Source organism: Chrysochloris asiatica, unplaced genomic scaffold (assembly GCF_000296735.1).
Source record: "Chrysochloris asiatica unplaced genomic scaffold, ChrAsi1.0 scaffold00002, whole genome shotgun sequence".
NCBI classification, from domain to species: Eukaryota; Metazoa; Chordata; class Mammalia; order Afrosoricida; family Chrysochloridae; genus Chrysochloris; species Chrysochloris asiatica.
The window spans coordinates 50,374,209-50,401,556 of NW_006408520.1; the positions used below are offsets into that span (position 1 = coordinate 50,374,209).

A 27,348-nucleotide genomic window follows, 5' to 3' on the forward strand; every position below is an offset into this window, starting at 1 on the left:
CACTTCTGAAGAAATATATTCTTATGGTCCATATTTCTTTTCTGGTTTGGGGTGCCCCAAGGATCATATTGGAAAGTGTTCTGCCTTTTTTTTTCCACATCAAATTTTATTAGCTAGTCTTAAAAGATTTGCAAAATCAGATGTCTTCACATGTTCTTTTGTAAAGTAAGTGAAATCATCTACAAGTAAGTTATTAAGATGTAGTACTCACAGGACTCACAACACAGTTCAAAATGAAATGCCTTTGTTTTTTAAAAACTTAAGAGTTGATATTTTTAAAGAGACTACTTAAAATCCCAAAAAGGACAAATTGGTTGAAACTTTCACACAAGAATGGAAAATGTTTAATAAACTTAAAATGGTAGGCTTATTAAACTATAGTGTAATTTACAACCATAACATATCAGACACAAACACAAGAATGTGTTTGCATGGCATGCTACAACAGAAGCTTTATTCAGTTCATTCAGAAAACATTGGCAAAATAAATTTCAGTTGCAAATTCACAGATACAAGCTTCAAAGTATAAAGTTGTATATAACAAAAAATACAGGTAATATTTTATAACAATAACTTACAGATACAAACTAATGATAAACTACAATTTCACAAAGGATTGTAAACATTTTGCACACTTGTCAGTCCTTTCTTTTAGGCAAAGTGCTCTTCTGATAATAAATTAACAGATACACACTAGAGTGAACTATTTCCAGACAATACAAAAAAAGTTTTGATTTTGTTTTCTTCTTGTAAACATAAATTTTACCAAAAGAAAAAAAAAAAAAAGAATCAATAAAAGTGTCTTGCAGGCCAACTATAGATACATACCTGGGCAGCAATATGATGTTGGAAATGCTTTGGATGTTAAATAAAAAATTAACATTAATAGCTTTCAATGATATTTTATATATAACAGATGACAAATTTATATCCTTTATCATTTCTATCCCTGAATAAAGGAATTAGGTATGACTTATTGGCAGTTGTGTCATTGAATGGGGTAACAAAGGCTGGAGTCCAAGAGTTGTTGGTGAATGAGCTACAAAATAGAAAAAAAATTTGTAGATCAGCTCTGGAATTTAAAACAAGCAAAAAGAAACCAAGGCAATGTACTTTAATTACTCATTATAACTGAGGGCACCAAAGCAGCCCTCATTCCACAAACCTCAGCAGGAGGATTCACTCATTCATCATAGTGAATATAAGATGAAATGAGAATGCAGCAATGGTTTCACCCCAAAATCTTTATTTGGGGTAAGTTTTACCATCTTTAATGTCCTCCATCCATACCCCATTCACTGCACTTTACCCTGCAGTGAAAAACTTTACCTATAAAGATGTTCCTAGCTTTAACATCAAGGTGTCTGTATTAATAAATTCCCATTTGTTAATAATGCTTAACTGCCTCTTCTCTCAACATACTATTAAAAAACACCAGTCTCTCTCATATGAACTTACCCATATATAATGTGAGTGTAAATAAATGGTGGCAATGATATACGTTTTTTTATGTAACCAAACTTAAGTTTCCAATTTTATTAATGACTATGTTGTTTTAGACCAATTCTGCTTCTCAGAAGGAAAGAAAGACAGAGAGATAGAAAGAGAGAGAGTGTGAGAGAGAAAAAGAAAGAAAGAAAGGAAGGAAGGAAGCAAAAAACTGGGCAAAATTTAAATAAAAAATCTACTTGGAGTCATAAAAAAACACCAAAGTAGTTAAGAACTTGCAAAGTCAAGTCCCAGAAGTGAAGGAAAAGAAAAGAAAAAAAAAACAAGACTACTTTGCCCCACAAGGTGAGTTACAGTTTCAAAAGAAAAAGGAATTCCTGAGAAACTGAGAAGTTTAAAAGAGCTTTTCAAGAGTTAGACTCTGGGAGGTAATTGGGCATGGGGATGGGGGAAAGGAAAGAATAAAAGATCTGACTTCACTGAAAAAGAGAAGGCCTAGTAAAGCATCTGGGCTTTTATTTGAGACCCCAAAAGGATAAATCCAAGGAGTAGTAAATGAGAAATACATCAGTTCTCATGAGGGCTATTGCCTGACTGGATTAACTGATCTTCCCCTAGCTTAATCCCTGTCAGGCTACAATGAAATCCTCTTTGGTAGAAAGTACTGTCCAAAGCCACAAACAATTATATCTAGTTTTTCAAACCCAACAATGGTAATGCAATATGTATACATGTATATATATCTATGTATGTGCGTGGACTTAACAAAAAAGAAAAAAGAAGAAGAAAACCTAAGAGAACATCAGGCCTACTAGAAATCCAAATATTGAAGTTATCAAATAAATACTGGATTTATCATACCAAGTATAAACTTGGTAAAACTGTAATTAATAGAACAATAATTTAGTTTAGAAACAAAATGATAAGATATAGGACTGGAAAACTGTATAATTAATAAAATAGAAATCCTAAAATTGAAAAATGTAGTAACTAGATTTAAGAACTCAGTGGCTGAGTTAAACAGCAGATTAGACAAGGGGGCTTCAAAGTTTGTGGAAAAATGGAGTTAAAACATAATGGAACTTTTTGCAGCCTCCTTGTATGTAGAGAGAATTAGTGAACTAGAATATAGATAAAAATAATGTATCTAAAGCCTTGTTGTTGTTGTGTGCCGTGGAGTCAGTTCTGTCTCATAGAGACCCTGTACAGGGTTTCCGAGGCTGTAAATCTTTACGGGAGCAGAAAGCCTAATCCTTCTTCCACGGAACAGCTGGTAGTTTGGAACTGCTGACCTTAAGGTTCGCAGACTGATTCATAACTACTACGCTACCAGAGCTCTCTAAAGCATAGAATATCATAAGTTTGGAAAAGAGGTTAAGAGACTAGAGATAAATGGCAATAAAATCTAATATATATGTAATTAGAGTCTGAGAAAGCAAGAGGACATAAACAACAGTTGAAGAGACAAAAGCTGATACTTTTTCATGATAAAATATATCAAGTTATATACTCCAGAAGCATGAGTAGGTACATGATAGTAAAAGTCTAAAACTAAATACAAATAAAAAAGCTAGAGGAAATAAGACATTTACTTTCAAAGGAGCAAGATTAAGACCAAGCCTAAATTATGTCAGATCAGTTAGCTACCATATGTAAAACAATAAAAACTATGGAAGCCAGAGACAATAAAATCACACTGAAAATGCTGAATGAAAATATTTAGTGCCAACCTAAATGCTTACATCCAAAGAAACTGCCATTTACAACCTGCATTAAAACAAATACTACAATAAACCTAACAAAACATGTATAAGATCACTATGCAGAAAATTCTAAATATAAAAGGGAATTTAAAGATGGCCTAAAAAAAGTGGAATGGCATACAATGTACGTGGCATGGAAGGCTATATTAAGATGATAGTTCCCTACAAATTGATCTATGTATTTAATATAACAGATTGCATCAAAATCTCAATAGTTTTCTTCCTTTTTTTTTGCAGAAATTGGCAAGCTGATAATATTTATGGAAATGCAGAAGTTCAAAAATAGGCAATACAATCTGGAAAAAGTGGAAAGTAGGCAAAAATATTAGACATCAAGAATTATAGATCTATATAATTAAAATGATTAGGTATTAGTACAAGGATAAATAAATAGACCAATAGAACAGAATAGAGTACAGAAGGGAACTTCAAAAACGTTTGTGGGAAATAGAATTAAAAGATAGTAGAATTTTTTCATCAACTTTTTAAAGCCCTTTCCTATATGGGTATGTGATAAATATAGTACTACAGAAAAGCTTGGAAATTGGTATTTCCATCAACACATCAAAAAAGTCTTGTTTCCTATCTCACATCACACACAAAATTCAACTCCAGAAGGATTTTAAATCTAAATGTCAAAGGTAAAACAAAATTTCTAAAGGAGAACACATATATTCAGAAACAATGATTATTTATACAAGTAATATATCAAACCCTAAAACAAATCAAGGGAGGGAAAAGGCCACAGTTATGCTAACAGTTCACCAAACAACAAGCACGAATAGACTCTTCACAAGAGAGAATATAAGAGTACCTAATGCAAAAATATTCAGTACCTCACCAGACATTAGAGAAGAACAAAGTAAAATAATGAGATAACACTACACATCCATCAAATTGTCTAAAATTAAGAAGTCAAACCATACAAAATGTTAGCAAATATAGGAAAACACTTTGAACTCTCATACTCTGCTGGTTCATTTACTATGGAAAAGTGTTTAGCAGTATCTACTAAAGTTACTGAGAACTCTGTGGTTCTGTAGGATAAGTACTGAACTTCTAAACACAAAGTTGGCAGTTCAACCCAGCAGTCACTCCATGGGGGGAAAAAAATGAGACTTTCTGGTCCAATAAAGATTTATCGTTTTGGAAAACCTACACAGGGTCTCTACGAGTCAGAACCTACTGGATGGCACTGACAACACTTAAGATACTGATGATGATCAAAGACTATAGCCTTCATTATGTGTTACATCTCAACCTAAAAAAAAAATATATATATATATATATATATATATCCTCACCATTGGACCAATGAACAACATCATGATGAATAGAGAAAAGATTAAAGTTGTCAAGGATTTCATTTTATTTGGATCCATAATCAATGCCCATGAAAGCAGCAGTCAAAAATCAACTGATGGGTTGTACTGGGGCACATCTGCTGCAAAAAGACTTCTTTACAGTGTTCAAGAGCAAAGATGTCATTTTGAGAACTAAGATGTGCCTGATCCAAGCCATAATATTTTCCATTGCTGCATATGTATGCAAAGGCTGGACAATGAAGAATGGATGCCTTTGAACTATGATGTTGGTGAAGACTACTGAGTATATCATGGATTTCTAGAATAACACACATATTTGTCCTGAAGAAGTAAGTATATACAGAATGCTCCTTAGATGTGAGGATGGCAAGATTTTGTCTCACATTAGACATGTTATCACAAGGGATGACTCCCTGGAAAAGAACATCATGTTTGGACAGTGAAAAAGAGGAAGACCCTGAATGAGAAGGATTGACACAATGGCTGCTAATAATGGAATGAAACTTAACAATGATTGTAAGGAGGGCAGAGTCAAGTGTTTGCTTTGTTGTACATAGGTCATTATGAGTCAGAATCAATTTAATGGCACCTGAACAACTAAAGTTGATCATATGTGTATCATATGATCTACATTCTGTTTCCAGGTACATGCCAAAGAGCAATAATGTGCACCAAAAGGCATATATTAATAAATATTCAAAGCAGCATATTCAATCAGCTCAAAAGTAGAAATAGCACAAATGCCTATCAAACATAAGATGGAAAAATTATGATTACTACTACAGTGGAATTTTTTACAACAATTCTTTCAAGAATTGTTGTAGAAGAATCTTGAGCACCATGTAGTTGAAAGAACTGAAATATATTAGTGTATATTCTGTATGGATTAATGTATGTAAAGTTAAATCAAGTTAACTAAAACATTGTTTAGAAGCTAGGGCAATGTTTAAAATAATAGATATAAGTACACACTGGTCAAATTGGCTAAAATTAAAAAGTCAGACTATACCAACCAAGTGTTGGTGAGTTTGTAGAGCACGTTTTGTCTAGGACTAGTGGACACTTATTTGATGACACACAACATAAAGGGCATTAAAGAGGCTTCCTGATGTTAATTATATTCTACTTCTTCATCGAGGTAGTATTTACATGGATATGTTCAGTTTATTAAATCATCAAGCTGTATACTTATTATGTGTATACTTTTCTTATGTTTTCCTTCAATAAAATGTTTAACAAACTCAGCAAACCCCAATTCAAAGATCTGAGTGTGAAGTTACTACTGTCTCTGATCATAAGAAAATAAATTATTTACGTATTTATCAGGTGAAAACAATAAATAAATAAATAAAAGTACAAGTCAAGCACTAAGAGTCACTGTTATATTTTAGCTGTAAAGTGGGTGTTAAACTTCTCCCTTAAAATGTATTCACAAAAATAGCAATGCTTAGTTTCCTATTGCAACCTCCCACAATATTTTTCAGCTACTACTGTGGAACTATTTTGAAATGTATGTCCTATCAATATCTAGTATGAGATGCTATCAGTTTTTGGTTGCTTGGGAGACAGCTGTTAAATGTTGGGATACCTACCATCCATATAACTATGTAGCGCAGTTAGCATTGTCCCGTCTTGGGGCACGTAGGCAGAATAAGCCATTTCTTCTAACATGGGTGGAGACAGCCTGGAGGGAGGGACTGCTGTGACTGGGGCAGAGGAGGAGTGATTAGGACTGACGTGTTTCTTGTGGCGTGCTCTACAATTTTGAAACCATACCTGAGGGGGGAGAAAAGTAATGCAGCTATGTCATATACCAGCTTCTGAGCACATTACCAACTCAGTTTAATAACAGCATGCGACCTCAATTATTCCACAGCATAAGCCCAGAATAAATCTAACTAACCTTTTTTAAAGTTCTGTAGACAGAAGTAAAACATCTTAGGCACAAGTAAGTGACAATAGTCATTGTCTTTGCTCAAATAACAACTCTCTGGTGAATTTACTTAAAAGCTGAAACCATACTAAAACCAGCTTCTTCCAAAAAAAAAAAAAAAAAAGCTTAAAAATTCTAGGAAAATCTCCTTGGTTTTACTACTGACATTTGGGACAAAACGAAAAATGGGGGTGGGGGGTAGGGGTGGGGAAACCCACACCTTTTAATCAGAACTTTTTTTTTAAATCTACTAAATGAATTCTTAGACACCTGTGGGACTTATTTCAATTGCTTGTTCAAATGATTAAATTCCCTACTGAGAACTTAAAGCTTTCTACAAACCTCTTGATTCAGCTATTCCAGTCACATTTTTAACCTGCTGAGCTCAAGTTCTCTTAGTGAATACATAGGCTATTCCCTAAGATGCATGTTAAGGCTAGGCCTATAATAAGGACAAAAATAATAATAAAAAACCCAGTAATACTAAACTAGAATAAAATCCAAAGACATCCACCAGTGAAACAGTTCACAAAATGTAAATAACCAACCAATTGCTTGTCTACTCTATCATAGAAATAAAAGAAACAGGTTTAATATCAAGGTCAGGGGAAGGCGAGACTGCCCACGATGTTTCTAATAACTCATCTACCTGTGTTTGAATTCCCTTCTACTAGATAAAGCTGTGGAGTCCCTGAATGATGCAAACAGTTAAGCACTTGAATACCATAGCCAAAGAAGTCTTGGCGTGCCACTGTTGGATAAGCACTAGGCTGATAACCACAAGGTTGGTGGTGCAAACCAACCAGTTGCTCCTCAGAAACCCTGCACAGGGTTGCTATGAGTCTGAACTGACTCAACTGTGTTTAAAAACATCAGTAACAACAATTAGCCAAAAAATTGATAGTTTGAACCTATCTGAAGTGACTCAGGAGACAGGGATGGTGAGCTGCTTCCAAAAGATAACAATCTTGAAAATCCTATAAAGCAGTTCTACTTTATACACATGGCATTGACAGCAGCACCTAACAATAATATGATATCATTTATTTGATAGCAGTGTCATGAGAAGAAAGAGAACTTGAGGGATAAAATCTTTTAAGGAGTTAGGCTGAGAACATTTTGGAATCAGGGGAGAATGAGTAAAAGTCAAGGACATAAGTCTTTGTCCAGGACTGGTAGGTAGGTAGTGAACTTGATAGCACAGGTCAATAAAGGCTAATTAAAGTGAAGCAGAAAAAGGCAGGAAAGAACCCATAAGAAAATGTTGACCTTATTTCAATAATACACCTCTGGCTCAAAAATAGAAGGTTGACAAAATATATACTCTCAGGACTAAAGGAATAAAAATAATGATAACTCATGATTTAAGCAGGGTACGCAGTCCTGAGCAAGTGGCTGGAAGATGGGAACTAGGAATTGTTTCAGTCTATGACTCTGGCATATTATGGAAAAGAAGTGGCAGTCACCATCTTCTCTCCCATCCTATGGGGAGTTAGGCTCTTAGACATCTCCATAACAACCACGATCCATAGACTCCACCCACACTTGTGGCCACAGACTCTGACCAGTCTGTGCCACTGCTGCCACCAGACCTACCCAGTCAAGCAGACATACTCACACATCCTCCAGTTTGTAAGGGGGGATTGTAGCCACTTGCTTTTTCACCTGACGGTGCCTAGAGACTTGTGAACTACCGGACCACAGAACTACATATCACCTAATACATGTGGTACTATGCTACCCAGAATTTCTTCAAAGTATCTTTGTGTTTCCAGTAAACTAAATATTGGATGAACCTACCTTTTGCTGTTATTTTAGTTGTTGTTTTTAATCTCATCTTTAGCTTAAAACAAAAAATGAATGCTAGACTTTGGAAATAAATACAAAGAAGGTGTAACATAAACAGCAGAATAATTACCTTAATATTAATTCAAATAGCTCTTTGGAGTGATAATCTATAAGTAATCAAGCAGAGAGATGTTTGCAAACACAGCATTATGTAACCTGACAGCCAAAATAGCTGAGGATTCCAGACATCAGAAAAAACAAAATCATTTTTGACCTGATTTTGTTAAAGCTAAATGTTCATATGACTTTTCTCAATGATTTGAAATTTCCTCCTTCTATTTTGAAAATCTCCAACAAGAGTCAAAATTTCCTCCTTTGAATGATACATTAAATTTTTTTTTTTAGTTCTAAATCATAAATTACAAATGTTGAAAAAAGACCAGGTATATATTCTACTCAAAGAAAAACTAATTTATAAAATGTATCCCTTAGAAAATCCAGCTAGAAGAATCAAATATAAGATTTAGTGTATTAAAGGCAGAATTTTAAATTGTTGGAAAATCATGACTTAATACATAATTTAGGGAAAATTGGCCTATCACGTGGAGGAAAAAACAAAAGCAAATCTCAGCCATGTGGTATAATCAAAACATCAAGTTTTTGTGTAAATAATTAAAGCCATAAATATTAACAAAAAAATTGGTATGCCTTCTAGATGAAGAAGCATAACAAAGGCCAAAACTATTAAAAAAAAAAAAAAAAAAAAAAGACTGAGTATTTGGAGTACACAAAACTATAAAAGTTCTCTATGAAAAAAAAAAAGGAAATCGATATATAAGGAAGTTTAGCATGATAGGATTCCAAACATCCATAATGAAAATTGTTTAAGATGGAGACAAAGAAATAATCCAAAAGAAAAATGGGATAAAGACAATTTTTTAAATTATAACTTGAAAACTGATACTAACACACAAATGATCATTAGAACACTATTCACAATCGCCAAAAGGTAGCAACAGTCTAAATGTCTATCAACATAAAAGAGGGGCTTCAAAAGGTTCATGGGAAAATTCCATTCTATTTTTCCATGAACTGTAGAAGTTGATAAACATATAAATTGATAAACAAAACTGAGAATGGTGTAAAAGAATAACAGTATTTAAGATTTATGTTGGCTGAGATAAAAGGTGAACTTTATTGTATACAGTTACAGGTTAAAAAAAAATCTGTATGAAATTTCTGGTGGACAATTTCTATACTATCAGTTAAGAGTTATAAAACAGTTTTGTCTTTTGACTCAATTATCTCACTTGCAGGGAGTTGTCAGCAACTGAACAAGTGTATAACATAGACACACATATATAAGTACGTGTATGTACTCATGTAAGGACCTCTGCTAGTGTAGTAGTTATGAACTGGGTTGCTAACCTCGGGGTCAGCAGTTCGAAACTACCAGCTGTTCTGTGGGAAAAGATGAGGCTTTCTGCTCCCAGAAAGATTTACAGCCTCAGAAACCCTGTACAGGGTTGCTATGAGTCAGAACCCACTCCATGAAACATAACCACTATATATATGTATATATACATATAAACACATATACAGACATGAGTACTTATATTGTTATATGCCATCAAATCAATTTCAACTCCTAAGGTCCTATAGGACAGAGCAGAAATGTCCCATAGCTTTTCCCAAGTTGTAATCCTTATAGAAGCCAGGTCTTTCCTCCTGCAGAGTCACTGTTGGTTTCAAACTGCTGACTTTTTGGTTAATGACCAAGCACTTAGCAATAGCATCACCAGCACTCCGTATATGTATACACACATACAATGTCGCTTACCGCAGCACTGTTTACAATAAAAACTGGAAACTAAATAGTACTATGTTCAATGTATACAATTATAAAAATGATGTAGATCTAATGTGAAAGAGTATTCCTAGTACAGTGACTAAAAGAAACAACAATACCTTTATTCTATTTCTGTAAGATGCTCAACTCGTAATTCACATATCTCAAAGAGTATGTGAACAGTGATTGTCCCTGGATACAGAGTGTTAAGGACAATGAAATGGCTCCTCTTTATTTGATTTCAGTGTGACAATGATCTGCTGGGAATTTATGTTTCACTAACTAGACATATTAGCTAATAAAAGTAAGAGTGCCTCTGGGTATCTGGCTATTGCCTATCCCTAATCTTTGGGTAACCTGGTTTACATATTAGAATCATGGTCAAGTAACCAAAGCTTTTCAACTTTTCTAACTAGAAGTCTTCCAAACTCTAGGAAGGAATCTGAGGCAGAGAGGTTATGATGACTATTTTGTGATCACAGTAACTAATTCTTTAAAGATACTGTAAAAGGCTGTTGTTAGCTGACATTCAGTTGGCCCCTGACTCATGGCACCCCATTCATAATGGAACATAACAAAAGTTGCTCAGTCCTGTGCCATCCACATTCTCAGTTGAGGATCAGATCTTTGTGTCTTTTCATTGGTTTATCCATTCTTTTTTTTAATCAATCACCATGCTTTTCTTCCTAGTCCATCTTAGTTTGGAAGCTTTGCTGAAATGTGTTCAGCCTTACAGCAGTGCACAAGCCTCCACTGGCAAACAGATAATAGCTGTGCAGGAGGTGCACTGCCTGGGAGTTGAACCTGGGTCTTCTGCACAAGGGGGAAGAATTCTATCATTGAGCCACTACTGCCACCAGAACCAAGTTAACATCCTCAAAATACTGGTGAATTAAATACCTAGAGAGGAGCCACGGTGGTGTAGTGGCTAAATGCTTGGCAACTAACTGAAATTTGGCAGTTCAAACCCACTAGATGCTTTGTAGGAGAACGATGTGGCAATCTATTTCTTTAAAGATTTACAGCTTTGGAAACTCTATGGGGGGAATTCAAATTTGTCCTATATAGTCTCTGAGAGTCAGAATCAACTTGATGGCAATGGATTTTTAAATACCTAGAAATTGTACTTCTAAATATTACAAAAAGCTCTCAGAACGCCCTCTATTCTCGTTTGCTTCCAACCATACTTTCAAAGGAATTTCGGAACTTCAAAATAATTTTGAAAACATAAAAGTCATGAATCTGACTTGCTTGCAGAAGTTATTGCCACTGAGTGAACGAGGTCTTAGAAGCAGCACTCAGTCCGCTACATCTAAAGTACCTTCACACAGGACTATTTGCAGCTCCCGGTAGAGGAAGGTTCACTTCCAGGCACAGAAAACGCATACTTCCAATGGCACCCATGCCATTTTTGTAGCTTCTTGTGCTGACAAAATTTATCCTTAATGAAATGTGCTTTTTCTTACATTCTTTCCAGTGTCCTAATTCTGCTCTTGGCAAGACAGTCCTTTCCATATCTTAGATACCTAGTCTGTATATGTAAAAGCCCTGATAGAATAAACAGTAAAGTTCTTGGCTGCAGTTCTTGGTTGGCAGTGTGAACTCATCTGGAGCTCTGCAGAAGAAAGACCTGTCACTTCTATAAAAATTACAGCCAAAATACCACTAAGGAACAGTTCTACTCTGTCACATGGGGTTCACCCTGGGTCAGATTCGATTCAATAGCAACTAACAACAACTCTATATATACTGTTGTTGTTGTTAAGTGCCGTCAAGTCGGTTCCGACCCATAGCGACCCTGTACAGGGTTTCCGAGGCTGTAAATCTTTACGGGAGCAGAACGCCTCATCTTTCTCCCGTGGAGCAGCTGGTAGTTTCGAACTGCTGGCCTTAAGGTTCGCAGCCCGATTTGTAACCACTACGCTACCAGAGCTCCTTACTAGACCTTCCTTTATCATTTGCTAACCTTTTCTCCAGATACCCCTAGTGCTTTAATAGAGCACACCATTTCTAGATTTTTCACAATCTTGGGAGACTTTCTTTGAAGACTTTTCAGCCTTTTCAGAGTGGTCACCTGTCATCTCTCTTTAAAATCTGGCACTGTGAAGTAAAAACAATACCACCTTGCATATCTGAGGTGCTGACTGGTGGGACTCACCTCCTCAGAAAGCCTCAGCATACTGGAGAGTCAAACAAAACCTCTGATATTCTAGGTCTACAGTGCAGCTGCAGTACAATCAGGTCCTTACCATATTTACTTCCATATAGATGGTTTGTTAATTACAGCAGGCTTACTGAATAATAAATGCCTGTCCCTGGGTGGTACAAATGGCCTGACTGCTAACCAAAGGTTGCAGGTTTGAGTTCTCTCAGAGGTACCTTGGAAGAAAGGTCTGCAGGCCAACATCCGAAGAATCAACTATTGAGAGCCACACGGAGCACGATTCTACTCTGACATACATGGGGTCTGAGTTGGAAACAACTCTACAGCAATTGTAGTGGTGCCCACCACCAAACTTAACAACTGAAATATGAAATATACAATGTAGGGCACTTTACCACCCCCTCCCCACAACTGGATTTTATCTTGCTGATTATGATTACTTGCTTTTACTCCTTAAACTTTTTTGAACCTTGAGTATCACTTTAAAAAACATTTTCCATTTTCCTAATCTAACATCTTGACCCAGCTAGCCACCACTTTATGAAAGCAATGCCACTCACCCCAAAAGTCAGCATATGATGCTTGTGCACCAGGTCCAGTCTTTGGTTCTGACTGTTACTATGTCCACGTCAAATGCTGTTGTTGTTGTTGTTAAGTGCCAATGAGTCGTTTCCAACTCACAGCAACCCTGTATAGGGTTTCTAAGGAGCAGCTCATAAAGTTGAACTGCTGGTCTTTCGGTTCAAACTGATCTTGTGGTTCAGTGCTTATTCTACAGTGCCTAACAACCCCTACACACACACACACACATTCTCACTCACTGACTCAATCATATTGTTGTTGTTAAGTGTCATCCCGTCGTTTCTGAATCATAGCATAGGGTTTCTGAGCAGTGGCTGGTGATTTTGAATTGCCGGTCTTGTGGTTCAAACCAACCCTGAAGTCCAGTCCTTTACCCCACACCACCACACCAGGACTCAATCATAGACAAGCAGAAATAGCAGTGGATCAGAATGAGATCTGGTTTAGAAATACAGTTGACTTTTTTTTTTTATAGCCTGAGGATCTTGGGGCTGATTAATTTACTAGAATGAAGTAACATGTGCTAAGAATCAGTTAGCAGAGTTGCAACAGCCCAACCCAAACAAGGTACTTATAAGTTTTTAAAATGATTTAGACTGTGAAGGAACCTAAAATGGAAAATTTTTTGATATTTTTTCAGAAAGAAAAACAATGCATACTTATAACGACCTAGAATTGGCACTTTTAGTACCCTTGTTGGTTAACCTTTAAAATAATCACCTGTATCACACGTCTGCTCAAGCCTGTCCTTTCTGCTAGCTTCTGGAGGGTCTGTGCATCTGGGTTGTTGTCCTGAGCAAATTGTGCTTGCATAACCTGTTCAAAAAATGTAGGTAGTAAATAGCTAAAAATAAGCTCAGTCTTCTGCATTTTGAAGATGCATGAGAGAAGACATGCACGAGAAAGTGAGATACTTGTATTTTATTACTTAAAAACCATTATGGGGAAGTATGTATAAATGAAAATGCATATTTCATACATTTACACACAGTGCTGTTTAGTTCTTTAAAAATACATTTCACTATAAACTCTCATTTCTCAACTACATTGTTAAATACACATTCACCTTTTCTTTTCTTCTACTGTTACAACTCCCAAATGCATACAAGTTGTCACTTTTGTGAAAAACTGCCTGTATTTAGAATTCTTAATAAAATACAAAGAACATACCACATTAATCTCTAAACTTTATGGAATTAAAGAGTTTCAAGGTCCCTAACAAATGCCCTTGAACGACTCCACGGCACATAACAACAACAATACATGCCCTTAATACAATCTTAGTTGTTGCTGTGTGACATTACGTTGACACCCACTCATAGCAGCCCTGAATCAGGTTTCCAAGAGTGGCTGGTGAGTTTGAACTCTCCTACAGCAACACACCAGTGCTCAATACAATCTTTATTTGTCTGCAAATAGTACACATCTCAACAGATGGATCCCACTTTATTGTAATGACTCTTGTCATTAATTATTTTGAGCATTTGATGTAGGCAAAGAAGTATCTGGGTCCCTAAAAAGAGACAGCCATCACCCTCATTGAATAAGAACATTGAAAAAGCTTGTAGGTGATTCTGATGTGATCCTTTGGATTGAAACACTATGCTAAATGCTATGAGATAGTAATACGCTAAGGGAAACCCCTAAAAGAACCAACACCAAAAACAAAACTGCCTCTGGTGTCAATTTCCTAGGATAAAGATGCAAACATTCCAGTAACTACCTATAACACAAAACAGGAAAGAGGAGGTATGTGTCTCTAAGTCCCGGGGTGGGGGTAAAACAATACAAGCATATGTCAAAAGCTTTGGACATTCTCAGAAAGAGAGTCACTATGGGAATCAAGCAAGAGACTTGAATTTTACCTCTTGAAAGTTGATCAGTGGGAGAAGTATTATAAAATGCAAAGAATTGGGAGGAGGCTCTGGCATCCAACATGATTGTGCTTTTCTACAGTCAAGAAGGGAGTGGTAACCAGCCTACCTAAAGACTTTAACACATCTGGCCTCTAAACCCTTTCCATCATGCAAAATGAATAGTATTCTCTACTATGCTCCCCATATGAGAAAGCTTCAAAAAGTTCACAGAAAAATTCCATTATCATTCTATTCCATTTTTCTGTAAACTTTTTGAAGCCCCCTCATACTATTTCACACCTGCATTTGCCATAGGATAATAAAATAATAGCACATTGAAAGTCTCTCTCTACGCATCAGAATGTGAGTTCTTTGAGGTTAAAGGGAACATTTTATTCTTTGTATTTGTATCCCTATGAGCTAACATCCCACTTCCTGTCACATAGTATGCACTTAAGAGTTTGTAACAGAATAAACATGGAGAATGTGAGGAAAATCTGAAGACAGTGTGTAGAAGACAGCCAGTACTGTCCTGGAAAATCTTAATAGGTTTGCAAATTATGTATTTTTAAGCTAAATTATCTCTAACTAGTGACTCTCTTAGATTAAGGTATTCCTGGCATTTTATCCAGCTGAATCATGTTTACATGTTCACTGTAGCAGCATATATGGATTTTTGCTCTACAAGTAAACAGAGTCAGCTTGCAAGTTTGTAAGCTTGCTCATTTCACTTTATTCTTCCTTTTCTACTACTCCAAATGTGTTACTTTAATAAATTCATAAGTTTATAGAGTTGTGTTATATGTAGTTGGGCATGTAACATCCCAGAACATAAAACATTAAACAAATATGTCCCTCAATTTTTTTTTTTTCCCAAAGAAAAAAGGTGATCAGATATTTAGGGATTTGATGTAAGGTCATTATTGATCATTTACAAAAACCAAAAAAACATGCTTTTCACAAATGCATTTGAAATTCAAAAGTTTAATAATGGAACCAAATCACATTTCATCAAGGAATAATGTTTCATCAAGGAATAAAGCAAAACTTAAATAAACACTGATCATTTTGAATTGGGATATAATGAAAGAAAAGATGTGCTCACTGATCTTCCTTTTTAAAAGTGTTTAAGTTTTGGTTGCAAAGAAAAACTCCTTTTAATTTCTACTTATTTTCACTTTTCCCAGTTACTAATACTACTGAAATTCACACCAATCCTTGATTCAGCTCTTCTAATGTGGTCAATGAGTAAAATTCTGCAATGAGTAAACCTTTGTCATTATAAAGGCCAGAAGGTCTACCTGAATTGTCAGGAGCCTATGGCAACAGCCAAACAATTAACTCACTCTGAAAATAGGTGAAAGCATCTATTAACTTTGATGTGCTTAACATAATAATAACTGAGTAAGTACCTCCCAACTACAAGAAGGAAATCACACTATTTGCAGAACTTTGTAAATACCACTTCTGCAAATAGAGGACAATATTCAAAATATTTTTCTACCACATCCTGTGAGAATAATTCTTTTCTCCTAAGTTTGTAACCAAGAATTTTGGGAAATTATTAATTACTTCCATTTTAAATCTCCCTCTTCTACACAGCTACTTTATGAATAGTCTTCACTCACTCACTTAGAGCATTTTATTGTTTTGCTGAATTCAAGTATTACTTGAATACATTCTGTTTCCAGGTAAGACAATTTGACAATGAGGGTTCATTGCCTGATTTATTAGAGGGTCTGACAAAAAAATTAACTCACAGCAATCCCAGATTCCTAAATTATAAAGAACTCCTTGAGGATTGTGTCTTATTTGTTTCAGTCATTCCTCACATAAAATAGATGCTGAGCAAATTTAATACTGAGCAAATGAAAGTATGCTTTGAAAGCATATCGCTTCTGCTTTCTTTTTTTTTTAATCTATGATTTTGACAAACATTTTAAATAACTTATGATTCATATCACATTCCCACACAATAAGCCATGACTAAAATATTGTATGCATGTTTACAATTTAAAATTATAAGGCTATCTACAAGATTCAGAATCTTGCTGTTTTTTAGCTGCTGCTTCCGTAAGTGGAGTTTTGTTAAGGTTCCGTTCTATACATGGTCTCTTGGGGAGACCATACAAAATGAAAAGACCATAAAATGCAAGGATTTCGGAAGTATGGCATTCTATTTTGAGAGGGAGAGTTCCTGTACCTCTTAGATGAGATTACTCACTTTAAGGAATTGCTGCAGAAGTTATAGGAGATAATGAAAATAAGCCGCCTGACATGGGAATTTGCATATGAAGACCTCAACAAATTATCATCCTTTTTTATCTAGCTAGTATCTTTGATTATCTCCCTACATAAGATTGTATATCTATGTAAAGTAGTTTCAAAAACTCACAATTATAACTTTAATAATAATAATTTTTCCATTAAAAGTTATCAATGTTGTAATTATAGCTAGGCCATCATGGAAACAACCCATTATAAAATTATTATTTATTTAGGGATTATACTTTAACCCAGACACTTTTTAGCTACTAGAGATTTTGCCTGGTCTTCCACATGAACTCGTATCTCTTAACTTAAAACTTTATGTGATCTTCATTAGAACCCAATGAAGCAGGTTCAAATAGAATTATTTCTTCAAATTACCTATCTTTCACTTATTACTGACTCTGTATTTTATGTCTATATTAAAAAATCTAAAATAGTCATCTACTTGGAAATTTTCTCTAATGGTTTCATATTTATTGCTAGATTGCTTTTCAATGCCACAAGTTCCTTGGAAATTTTATGTAATGTCAATGTTTTGTTTCTAAGCATTCTCAAAGTAAAAATTCTCTTTTGAAATTCCTTTATTTTATTCATCTTAAATACTGACAGGTCTCTAAACATTATGTGTGTGTGTGTGTGTGTATGTGTGTGTGTGTTTTTTTTTTTTTTAAATACTTTAATTCGTTTGTCAACATTGCATAAATAATCTAAGCTAAAATGGATACTGTGTATAAAGCACCCAGTAGTGCTTGGTACATGGTAGGTGCTCAATAAATGTTACTTTACCTTAACATAAAACAAATACCTCAGCCACATTAATCTTTTAGAAAACGTGATTTCGTTATCTGAAAAAATGCCAGAAAGAACCATTATATGTGTAGACGTAAAAATAAAGCAAGGAGTAATTATTTAACTATTTTCTTGACAAACTGTATAAATCAAATTTATGACAATCATAGTTATATTTAGGGTAGCTATACTGAAAATAATCTCTCCCTTTTCAGGGGACATAATCAACCTTTAATATCAAATTATAAAATTATTCCCTCTACCCCTTTAAAAACAAGAAAAGTGTCTACTTGATTGGAGACAGCTAGTGAGTTCCTGGTTATGGTGAAGTATACTCAATTATTTCCTATTCAGAAAACATACAGTCTTGACCATTAGAAGGCTGATTGCAGTTCGTTTAAAACACCAACACATTAGTGTCCCATAGGCCCACATAAAGTATGTCTTTTTCTGCTAAGAATTTCAAAATACTGTCTTCTATTATTACAATTATATGTAGTAATATAGCTACTTGGGTTAAATTGATTTTATTGGAAAGTCAGAACAGATCAACATTTTGTTTCCACTTTAATGTTTCAAAGAAACAATTCAAAGAAACAATGCTTGAAGTTTATATCATGACTGTTAAAAATACGGATAAACATTTTAGGGCAACAAAAAGGTTGTAATACATTCCCCAAATTAATTTTCACACAAAAAAGTATAGTCTAACCTTTCAGAAAACATAAAAATAGTTTTAGTTAGTATGAAGATTGTTGGAGCTTTTTTTTTTTTTAAATCAGGAGGGGCTTCCAAAATCATAAATTCATTGTCATGTCTACCTGAAGCTGATCTGCTGTAAAGCTTGTCCGAGCTCTTTTTGCTGGTTTTGGATGATTAACATCTTGCTCTGTAAGGAGGGCACCTTCCACACTAATCCCATTACCTGCATTTAAAAAACACAAGATACATGTTAGTAAATTAAAAAGAGTCCACAGCAAGCATGTAGTAATAGAATCCTTGTATCTTTTCATTCAGTGTGAAACAGTATATATCTTGGTTGCTAAACCCCTTGAGCTAAGTTTTAAAACAAATTACAAATATACTGTGGAAACAATATTCCATTTAGGAGTCCTGGTGAGGCACTTCAGGACAATGCGCTAGACTGCAAGGTCAGTTTGAACCACAAGGTCGGCAGTTCAAACCCGCCAGTAGCTTATTGGAAACCCTACACAGGGTGGCTATGGGTTGGAAACGACTCAAGGGCACTTAACAACAGCATGGTTAGTCAAAAGGGCAAAAAGTTAGAAGTATACACATCTAAATTCATCCTCAGGAAGGCAGATGCAAGGAAACAAGTGATTACATAAAGAAAAGCAGAACCCTAATTCAAGGCTGCAGTCTGAGAATATGGCACAAGGCTGTTATGCACGGCCCACTTTTCTTCCAAGTGTTAAAAACAGATGGGGACCATCACTAACACTGGAGTATCTAATGAGTTTTACCACAATTACACAGTACAAAAACAACACATTAAGGTAAGCTTAGGAAAAATAGATTTTATCCTTGGAGTCACAAAATACTTGAAGGTATTTTTAGTATACATTTACCATTTTCAACTTCTCTTTTTAAATTATCCAGCATGCAGTCATAATGAACTCTGCAGAGAACTTTCTCTTCCACCAAAGCAAACTCTTCTCCCGTGGAAAGCTGCCTTTTGCAGGAAAAGCAAGCAAAGCATGCCAGGTGATACACATTTCCCTTGGCCCTCCGGACCCAGTCAGTAGAATGGATGTGCCTCCCACATCGAGAGCAGCGAGTTCCATACCTTCTACAGTAAACAGAAGGACAGGAGGCAAAGAGTTTAAAGCGTGGTGTGATACTCATCAGTCTAAGATTAAAGTAACACATTCTGTTACTCATTGAATTACCCTAAATATTGTAAACTGTTGAAAATGAAACAGGATTCAATCCTTCTAAAAGTCAGTATGTTAAGCAATTAAGAAATTGAGTCACAATTCAAAATTATTCCTAAAAACAAAACTTCAATTTTACTCTCAAGGAATACTGGATATTTTTTTCTCTTAAAATAAAAGGAATACGAATTTCAATTTCCCTCGTTTCAACAAACAGTGCATTTATAAATATTCACAGAGATTCAAGATACAAAACAAACACACACTCTAAGATGAAAACTATACATACAAAAAAATACCAAATGAAGATTAATTTTACAAATATTAATTTTCTGAAACCAATTCGAGATTAGAAAATTGTACATACATACTGTATAAAATTCCACAGTATATATGTATGCATGTGATGTGTGTGTGTGTGTTTGTGTCTTAAAAAAAACAAAAAAACAAAAAAACAAATATATATATATATACACACAGTCCTGGTGGTGTGGTGCTGTGCTATTAATGCACTGGACTGCAAGGTCAGTTTGAACCACAAGGTGGGCAGTTCAAGCTCACCAGCTGCTCCTCAGAAACCCTATACAGGATAGCTATGAGTTGAAACTGACTCGATGGCACTTCACAACATACATATACCCACACACATATATATGAGAGTGTGGTGGTTACATGCAATAAACATAGGACTTCGAACTACAAGGTCCGTGTTTCCAGCCCACCAGCCATTCTGAGGGGAAAAGTGGAAACTTTCTGCTCCAACAAAGATTTAAAATTTCAGAAACTCTATACAGGATGTCTATGAGTCAGAAACAACTCAATGGCACTTGTTGCTGTTGTTAAGTGCCGTGGAATCGGTTCCAACTCATAGCGACCCTGCACAGGGTTTCTGAGGCTGTAAATCTTTATGGGAACAGAACACCTCATCTTTCTCCCGCGGAACTGCTGGTAGTTTTGAACTGCTGACCTTTCAGTTCATAGCCCGATTCGTAACCACTACATGCTACCGGAGCTCCTTCAATGACACTGAACTATATATATATATATATATATATATATATACATACACACACACACACATATATAACATATAACACTTTAAACTTACACTTTCAAATGATGAGTAGAACATAAATTCTTCACCTTAATGAGGAAGAAAAACTCTGAAATGTTCCTTTGATTGTAAAAACGATTACATTGCTATCCACAGCAAGAGAGAAATATCTAAAATTTTTAGATATATTTTGTTGTTGTTATGTGCTGTGGAGTTGGTTCTGACTCAGTGGTCCTGTACAGGGTTTCCAAGGCTGTAAATCTTTACAGAAGCAGAAAGCCCCATCTTTCTCCTGCAAAACAGCTGGGAGTTTCAAACTGCTGACTGTGAGATTAGCAGCCAGATTCATAACCACTACACTACCAGAGACCATTTTGGAAGTTACTCTTATCAAAATGTAAAGCTAGATGTGATGTTTTTCCTCAATCTTAGTGACTAGAGTCAATTCTCTTACTACAATTACAGACCTGCCCTGACATCCCTGTTCAACTATGATTAGTACATGTGTTTGTGTCTATTCATTAATACATCTTGAGTTCATATATTTTAACTCTGAGAATTTTGTGGTGGTGTAGGATAAGCAATGGACTGCTAGTCACAAGATCTGTGATTGAAATCTACCTGATACTACTTGAAAACCCTATACAGGGTTGCTATGAGTCTAAATGCCTCACTGGCACAAAACAACAACAATCACAATAAATTTCAGAATGAAAAACGAAGCAATTATCAAAAATTTTAAAGAACTAAACTTTTAATAGGTTTTTAAAACTAGACCTTTCAAAGGGCTTTAAATGACCATAAAAATAATAATTAGCATATCTTAAATGAAAGAGGAGGCAAATTGCTATTATTTTTGAAGAAAGGGAAAGTAAATTGATGAGAAATAAGTTTTTGGTAACTATAAAATTCTGGGACTTTAAAAAACATTGGACTCTGGGTTTGATGACTCTTTAAATTACTTAGCAATTTTATTCAATTAAATAACTAAACTCCCTGGGATCACTTTTTGAAATGGAGTATAAACAATATAATTAGTTTCACAAACTTATTTATGTCATATTAATTTACCTATTTCACAATGAATGGTGTTTGTTTGGAAGTGTAAATAAAGAAAAAATACAGTAATTTTTTACAGTCATGCTTAAGATTGATATTAATTTCTGGACAGCTGTCCATGAAGAACTAAATTATATTCTACAGGAAATTTCATGTTTAAACAATTATACAGAGATGCCACAGAGAACATGCTACATTCAAAATCATATTAAAATATAACTCCACAAAACAAAGATCAAGGAACAGACAAAAGAAACAAAATGTTTTTAGGCAGAATAATTACACTTGGTGTATGTATTATACTGGTTCTTTTAATTAATATAGTTTATCACAGTTTCCAAACTGCTGGCATTTCATAGATTTATAACTAAATATCACTGAATATAGTAAATTGATAAAAATTGAACAAAATTTTGATTTTTGTTTTACCCCTCAATGGTTTTATTTTGTATTACCATTTCCTCCCAAATAAAGCACTTTATCGCAATAAGCCATATTGTAGTTCATTTTTTATCTAGGCCCAGCAAAAAAAAAAAAAAGGTTCCCTAGAATATGTTCATCTCCTCCAAAGTGGAAGCACTATTTTAAATTAGTATTAGTATACTAAATTGCTAAAGGAAAACATGCTTTATTTTATTTGCTATAATAAAAAGCATACCTCAAAGAAATATAGAAGCATTCTCATTTTCAAATCCACTATATAGTCCTCGTGTGGAGCTGCAGGATAATGCACTGGACCACAGGTCAGCGAGCTAACCTTGTGATTCAAACCCACCAGCCACTCCTCAAAAACCCAATAAAACCCTGTATAGGGTTCACTGTGGGTCAGAACCAACTCGATGGCACTTTAACAATATAGGGTTTCAATAAATAAAAACGAAAAATTTGAAACATAAAATTCTCTATGCGTGTCTTTAGGATAATTACTGGAAGGGTCTATTTTACGAATAAGTAGTTTCACAGTGTACCTGAAATAATCGAGTTTGCAGAAAATGTCTTTGTCTTTAATATAACAGCTGGTGTGCCTTCCTAAGGAGGTTCTGCAGACACTGCAGGAGAGACACCGGACATGCCAGCACAGATCATTCACCTGTAAAGGGAAACAGGGTGAGGTGAGAAACCATTCTAATATCACACTTATGAACATCATGCTAGTTCTGTCCTTGATCTCTTAGTGTTTTATCACATGTTCTAAACATTTTCATCCTAAAGGCGCATTTACATAAATATGCATCTGGATATAGTCTCCTTTTTATATCTCAACCACAAAATTACACTAGCATTTTTCATTTTTATCCCTTTGAGGCATTTAGAATATTATCTTCTTAAATTGAACCTCTATGAGCCTAGGAAAAATGCATATCCTAAATACAAGTTTGTGGGGTTTTTTTCTTTCTTTCACTAAATTATTTGTGCCAGGAAACTTGTTGGTTAAGAAAGGTGAGTCACACACCTTTCCCAAACTTTTTCTTGGTCAGAGAAAGATAAAGAGAGAGAAGGGATTGGGGGAAGCTTTGTAAGAGGAATTCTTATCTGTGTGCCATGCAACCATTTCTCCAACAAACAAAAACTGCTAAGGTGAAATTAAATATGGACACCGGCTGAAGACCCAGTTACTTCTAATATTAAATAGCTATACAGAAAGAGTAGAATCTACAAAGAAGTGTTATTTAAACTGATTTGGATACTGAAGAAAAATGAATACTCATTATAAATTATTCTAAAAGTCATCCAATATTGCTTTCTGTTTATATCAAGTAGAAAATGGTATTTGACAAAAACACAGTAATTTATACTTTCTAAATAGGAATAATTCAGGTAACAAATAACAATTACCTTCACTTTAAATTGATGCCTCTGTACTATAAGTACAACTTTACCCTTCCAGAATGAAGAAGTGTCTTAGCTTGAACTAGCCTATAACACAAGTATGTAAGTTTGTTCAATGGACAGAGAGCTAGATTTGCGTTCAATTACATTGCATGTGAGATAACAGCAACGATGCAAAATCACTTGTTACAGTCTACACATGGACCAAATAAATGTCTAAAATAGGAAAATAATAATTGCAAAATATAGCTTCTGTTACAAGATTTCATAAAGAGTAGCTAGCTGTTCAATGAATCTGATTAGAATTATTGCTCAGTTTTTCTGTGATATAAAATATAAAAAGGGTACTTACGAAGCTGAAAGAAAAATGTTCTACTAATTGTAATTATATAATCATTTATGAAAGGATAATTTATTAATAAAAATTTTTAAAGTTTTGGTCTTGCTATCAAAGAGTTACAAGATCACTATAGAAAATAGCAAAGAAATAGTTTTAAAAAGAAAAACTACAGTAGAAAAATATTAACACAATACAATGCTTTCCTGAAAATAATGCATCTATTTTTGCTCTATTTTTTTCCTAAACAACCCAGTTGTGATAACATTTAGAATTATAGACTTCTTTTGGATACCACTCTGCCTTCTGTATTTGATCTTACCTATATTTTGATTTTTTCTTTTCTGCAAGAGCAGATTCAGGCTTCAGGGCCTTTAGATGCATGGCCTATCTCTAACTCTGCTAAAGTCAGACCTAATGTCTGGTTTGCTATCTTTCCGCTATATACACTTTACAAAAAAAAAAAAAAAGTTCCTTTGTCTTCAGTTTCTTTGCCAGGGACTGGGAAAGAAAGGTGAAAAGTCAAGATTCTGAAGCATATAAATCTCCCCTGGTAACTGATACTGATTCAATCTGTGTAAGCCTAAGTATGTAACTAGGACCAAGCCAGGATAAACAAACAGCACACAACAGGGCACTAGAATACTTGATGGGGCAGTAGTGACATCTAACTCATCCCATACTTTTCAATCCTAACACCATTTTATCTTTATTGAGACATGGTATCTATATGATCAGACCCTCAAATAACAGTATCTATTCTAAGTCAAACAATTATTTTTTACCAGTGACTCAAGCAAATTTAAACTTACCTGAAAGATTAATCAAAATACCAAAAGAAAAGAAAATAAATCATGACTTTAGTGGTGTGGCACTATAGGATAAGCACCAAACTTCTAATTGCAAGGTTAGTGGTTCAAACTCACCAGCAGCTCCTTGGAGACCTTATACAGGATGCTATGAGTCTGAACTAACTCGGCGGCTAGCACTTAACAATATACAATCATATAATGTCAGGTCATCAGTAAAAGCTAATATGCTAATATGTACAAGAAATGGTAAAAAGATAGTTTAATGTAGAAGAGTTCAATAAAATACTTCAGTCTTATTACAAAGGAAGGCTTTATGTTTCTCACTTATTTTACAGATACAAACATGCAGACTATAATTAATGTATAAAAGATGAATATTAACTATTTTATCAATTGCAGAGGGTGTGGTAAGAGTCACTTGGTCATAACCTTTTTTTGTTCATCTCTGCTATAAAAAAATATTTTGCCTATCTATTCAGAGTCATTCTTAAAGATTATGCTAATTATTGTGAGCTAACTGAAACCAAGAAGCTATAGACAAAATCTTGTAGACAAGGCGCATGTCTACAAGCACTGAAAATGAAATCTTCAATCTAAAGTGCATACAGATTTAAAGAGAAAGCCATGTTAAGTTGCCAACTTTAAGAATTAACCAACAAAACTTCTGCTTTATACCTGTAGGTAGAAACTTACAGAAACTCACAAACTTCCTATTTGAAACTCACACTCTACATAATTAATCCTTTTGAAAAACTGAATAGGGGGTGGAACAGAAAGTGAATTGGTTCACTACTAATTTTAGTGTAGGAGACATCATTATTTTAAATAGTGGTTTTAAAAAGCTACTGAAGTTGAAAAAAATATATTAGGATTAAGACGAATGGGAACATGATTCTGACTGCAATGATATTGATAACTGTGATTTGCAATTTCTATTCCAAAACTCCCCCACAATATTTTAAGGGAAAAGTAAGACAATTTAAGACAGACATTCAACTTTCAATTTCATTCCAAACGCTTTTATTACTGCAAGGTTGCTTTGAACTGCAACGTTGGCAGTTCAATCTCACCAGCCGCTCCTCCAAAACCCTATACAGGGTCACTATGGGTCATAAGCAACTTGGTGGCACTTCATAACGACAACAACAAAATTTTGACATTTGACTTCCATTATAAAACAAAACAAAACAAACAAACATTGAGAAGACATTGGGAGCCCTGGTGGTACAATAGTCAAACAAGCAAGGCTTATGAAAAGGTCAGTGTTTGAGCCCACCCATAGCTCTTCAGAAGAAAGACTGGCAGTCCTGGTCCATAAAGATTTACAGCCTTGTAAACTCATTGTGGCAGTTCTATTCTGTCCTTGAGGATTTCTATAATTGCATTTTTTTTTTTTTTAGTTTTTTTTTTTTTTTTTTTTTTCAGTTAAATGCAATCCCATAAAGGTTTGCTTATGGGATCAGGCATATCAGAGGCATAAGACTATTTTATTAATAATAAAATAATAAATGTGTCCATAAATGATCATTTAAGGCACTTTACAAGTTCTCACTAAAGGAGATAACCAAAGGGAAATCAGCTGACCCAACATTCCGACCTGGAACTTTTTTAAGTGAGCTGGAGCTGAGGCGCTGTGGGGGTGTCTAGAAAACAGTGACTTTGGGTATACAAAGATTTTAATAAAGTAATAACTCAGAGCCCAGGTAAATGTTTCCCCCCACAAGTCAGTGGCAGAGTCCAGTACATCCACTCTGGTAAAGGGTACTTTCTAGGCCACATACAAGATGCTTTGCAAAGACAGGGGAGATTCTCAGGATTCCTTTTTACACTCTTCGCCACCTCATTAGTTGTCCCAAAGTGTAACGATTTGTTAGAGCGGAGAACTAGTGTGGAAAGAGGGGGAACTTCCCGTCTTCCCCAGAGCTCCCACAGTGCGCCGTCTCCCGCCCGCGGCCCAGCCCTACCTTGAGAAGGTACTTGTCCACGATTTCCAGGCCGCAGCTGTTGCACACACACTTGCCAGGGGGGCAGCCGGAGCCCGAGGCCATGGACCGGGGTGAAGATGACGGGGATAGCGGGGCCGAGGAAGAACACGAGTCCTCGTCCCCCGCTCCCTCGGGGCTCACCTGCAGGAGGCCACGAGGCGCGGTCGCAGGCAGTTCTAGACCCCTCCTTCCCCTTGGCACCCCACCTTCTCACCGGTGTACCCGCACCGCCTCTCCTCTCTTCCCACAGGCCACCTCCCTCCGTAAGTCTTCCCTTCTCACCGGTCCAAGCTTTGTCACGCACCCGTCGGCGTCACCGACGCCTGACCTAGAGGACCTGGAGCGATTCCTGGCCCTGCCCTGCCCCTACCCATGGCGCTGTCCAACTCAACTTTCCTTCCCACCCCACCCTGCCCCGCCCCAGACCCTCCCTCCACCAGCTCCCAGAGGGGCCCGTCGGTCCTTCGTCCAGCGCTTCCTCTCCAAAGCCCCGCAGTCCTTTCCCCGGCCCTTCCCCACTCACCAGTCCCCCTTCCCCGGCGCCTTTCCGAGTCCTCCCGGCCGCCAGGGCTGCTGTCCGCCCGCACTCCTCCGACATGAGCCCCGG

At 35.7% G+C, this 27,348-nt stretch overlaps 1 protein-coding gene across 1 annotated transcript; it reads right to left on the reverse strand.

Annotated features, from left to right (window-relative positions):
- Positions 1–314: 314 nt before the first annotated feature.
- LHX8 (LIM homeobox 8) lies at positions 315–27,348 on the reverse strand. The gene is made up of 8 exons (XM_006831030.1): positions 27,265–27,348; positions 26,721–26,882; positions 22,746–22,867; positions 19,359–19,579; positions 18,591–18,694; positions 13,574–13,669; positions 6,130–6,313; positions 315–1,039 (listed from the first exon to the last, which is right to left on the reverse strand). The coding sequence occupies exons 1-8, from the start codon at positions 27,337–27,339 to the stop codon at positions 963–965; spliced, it is 1,041 nt and encodes a 346-aa protein (XP_006831093.1). The 5' UTR covers positions 27,340–27,348; the 3' UTR covers positions 315–962.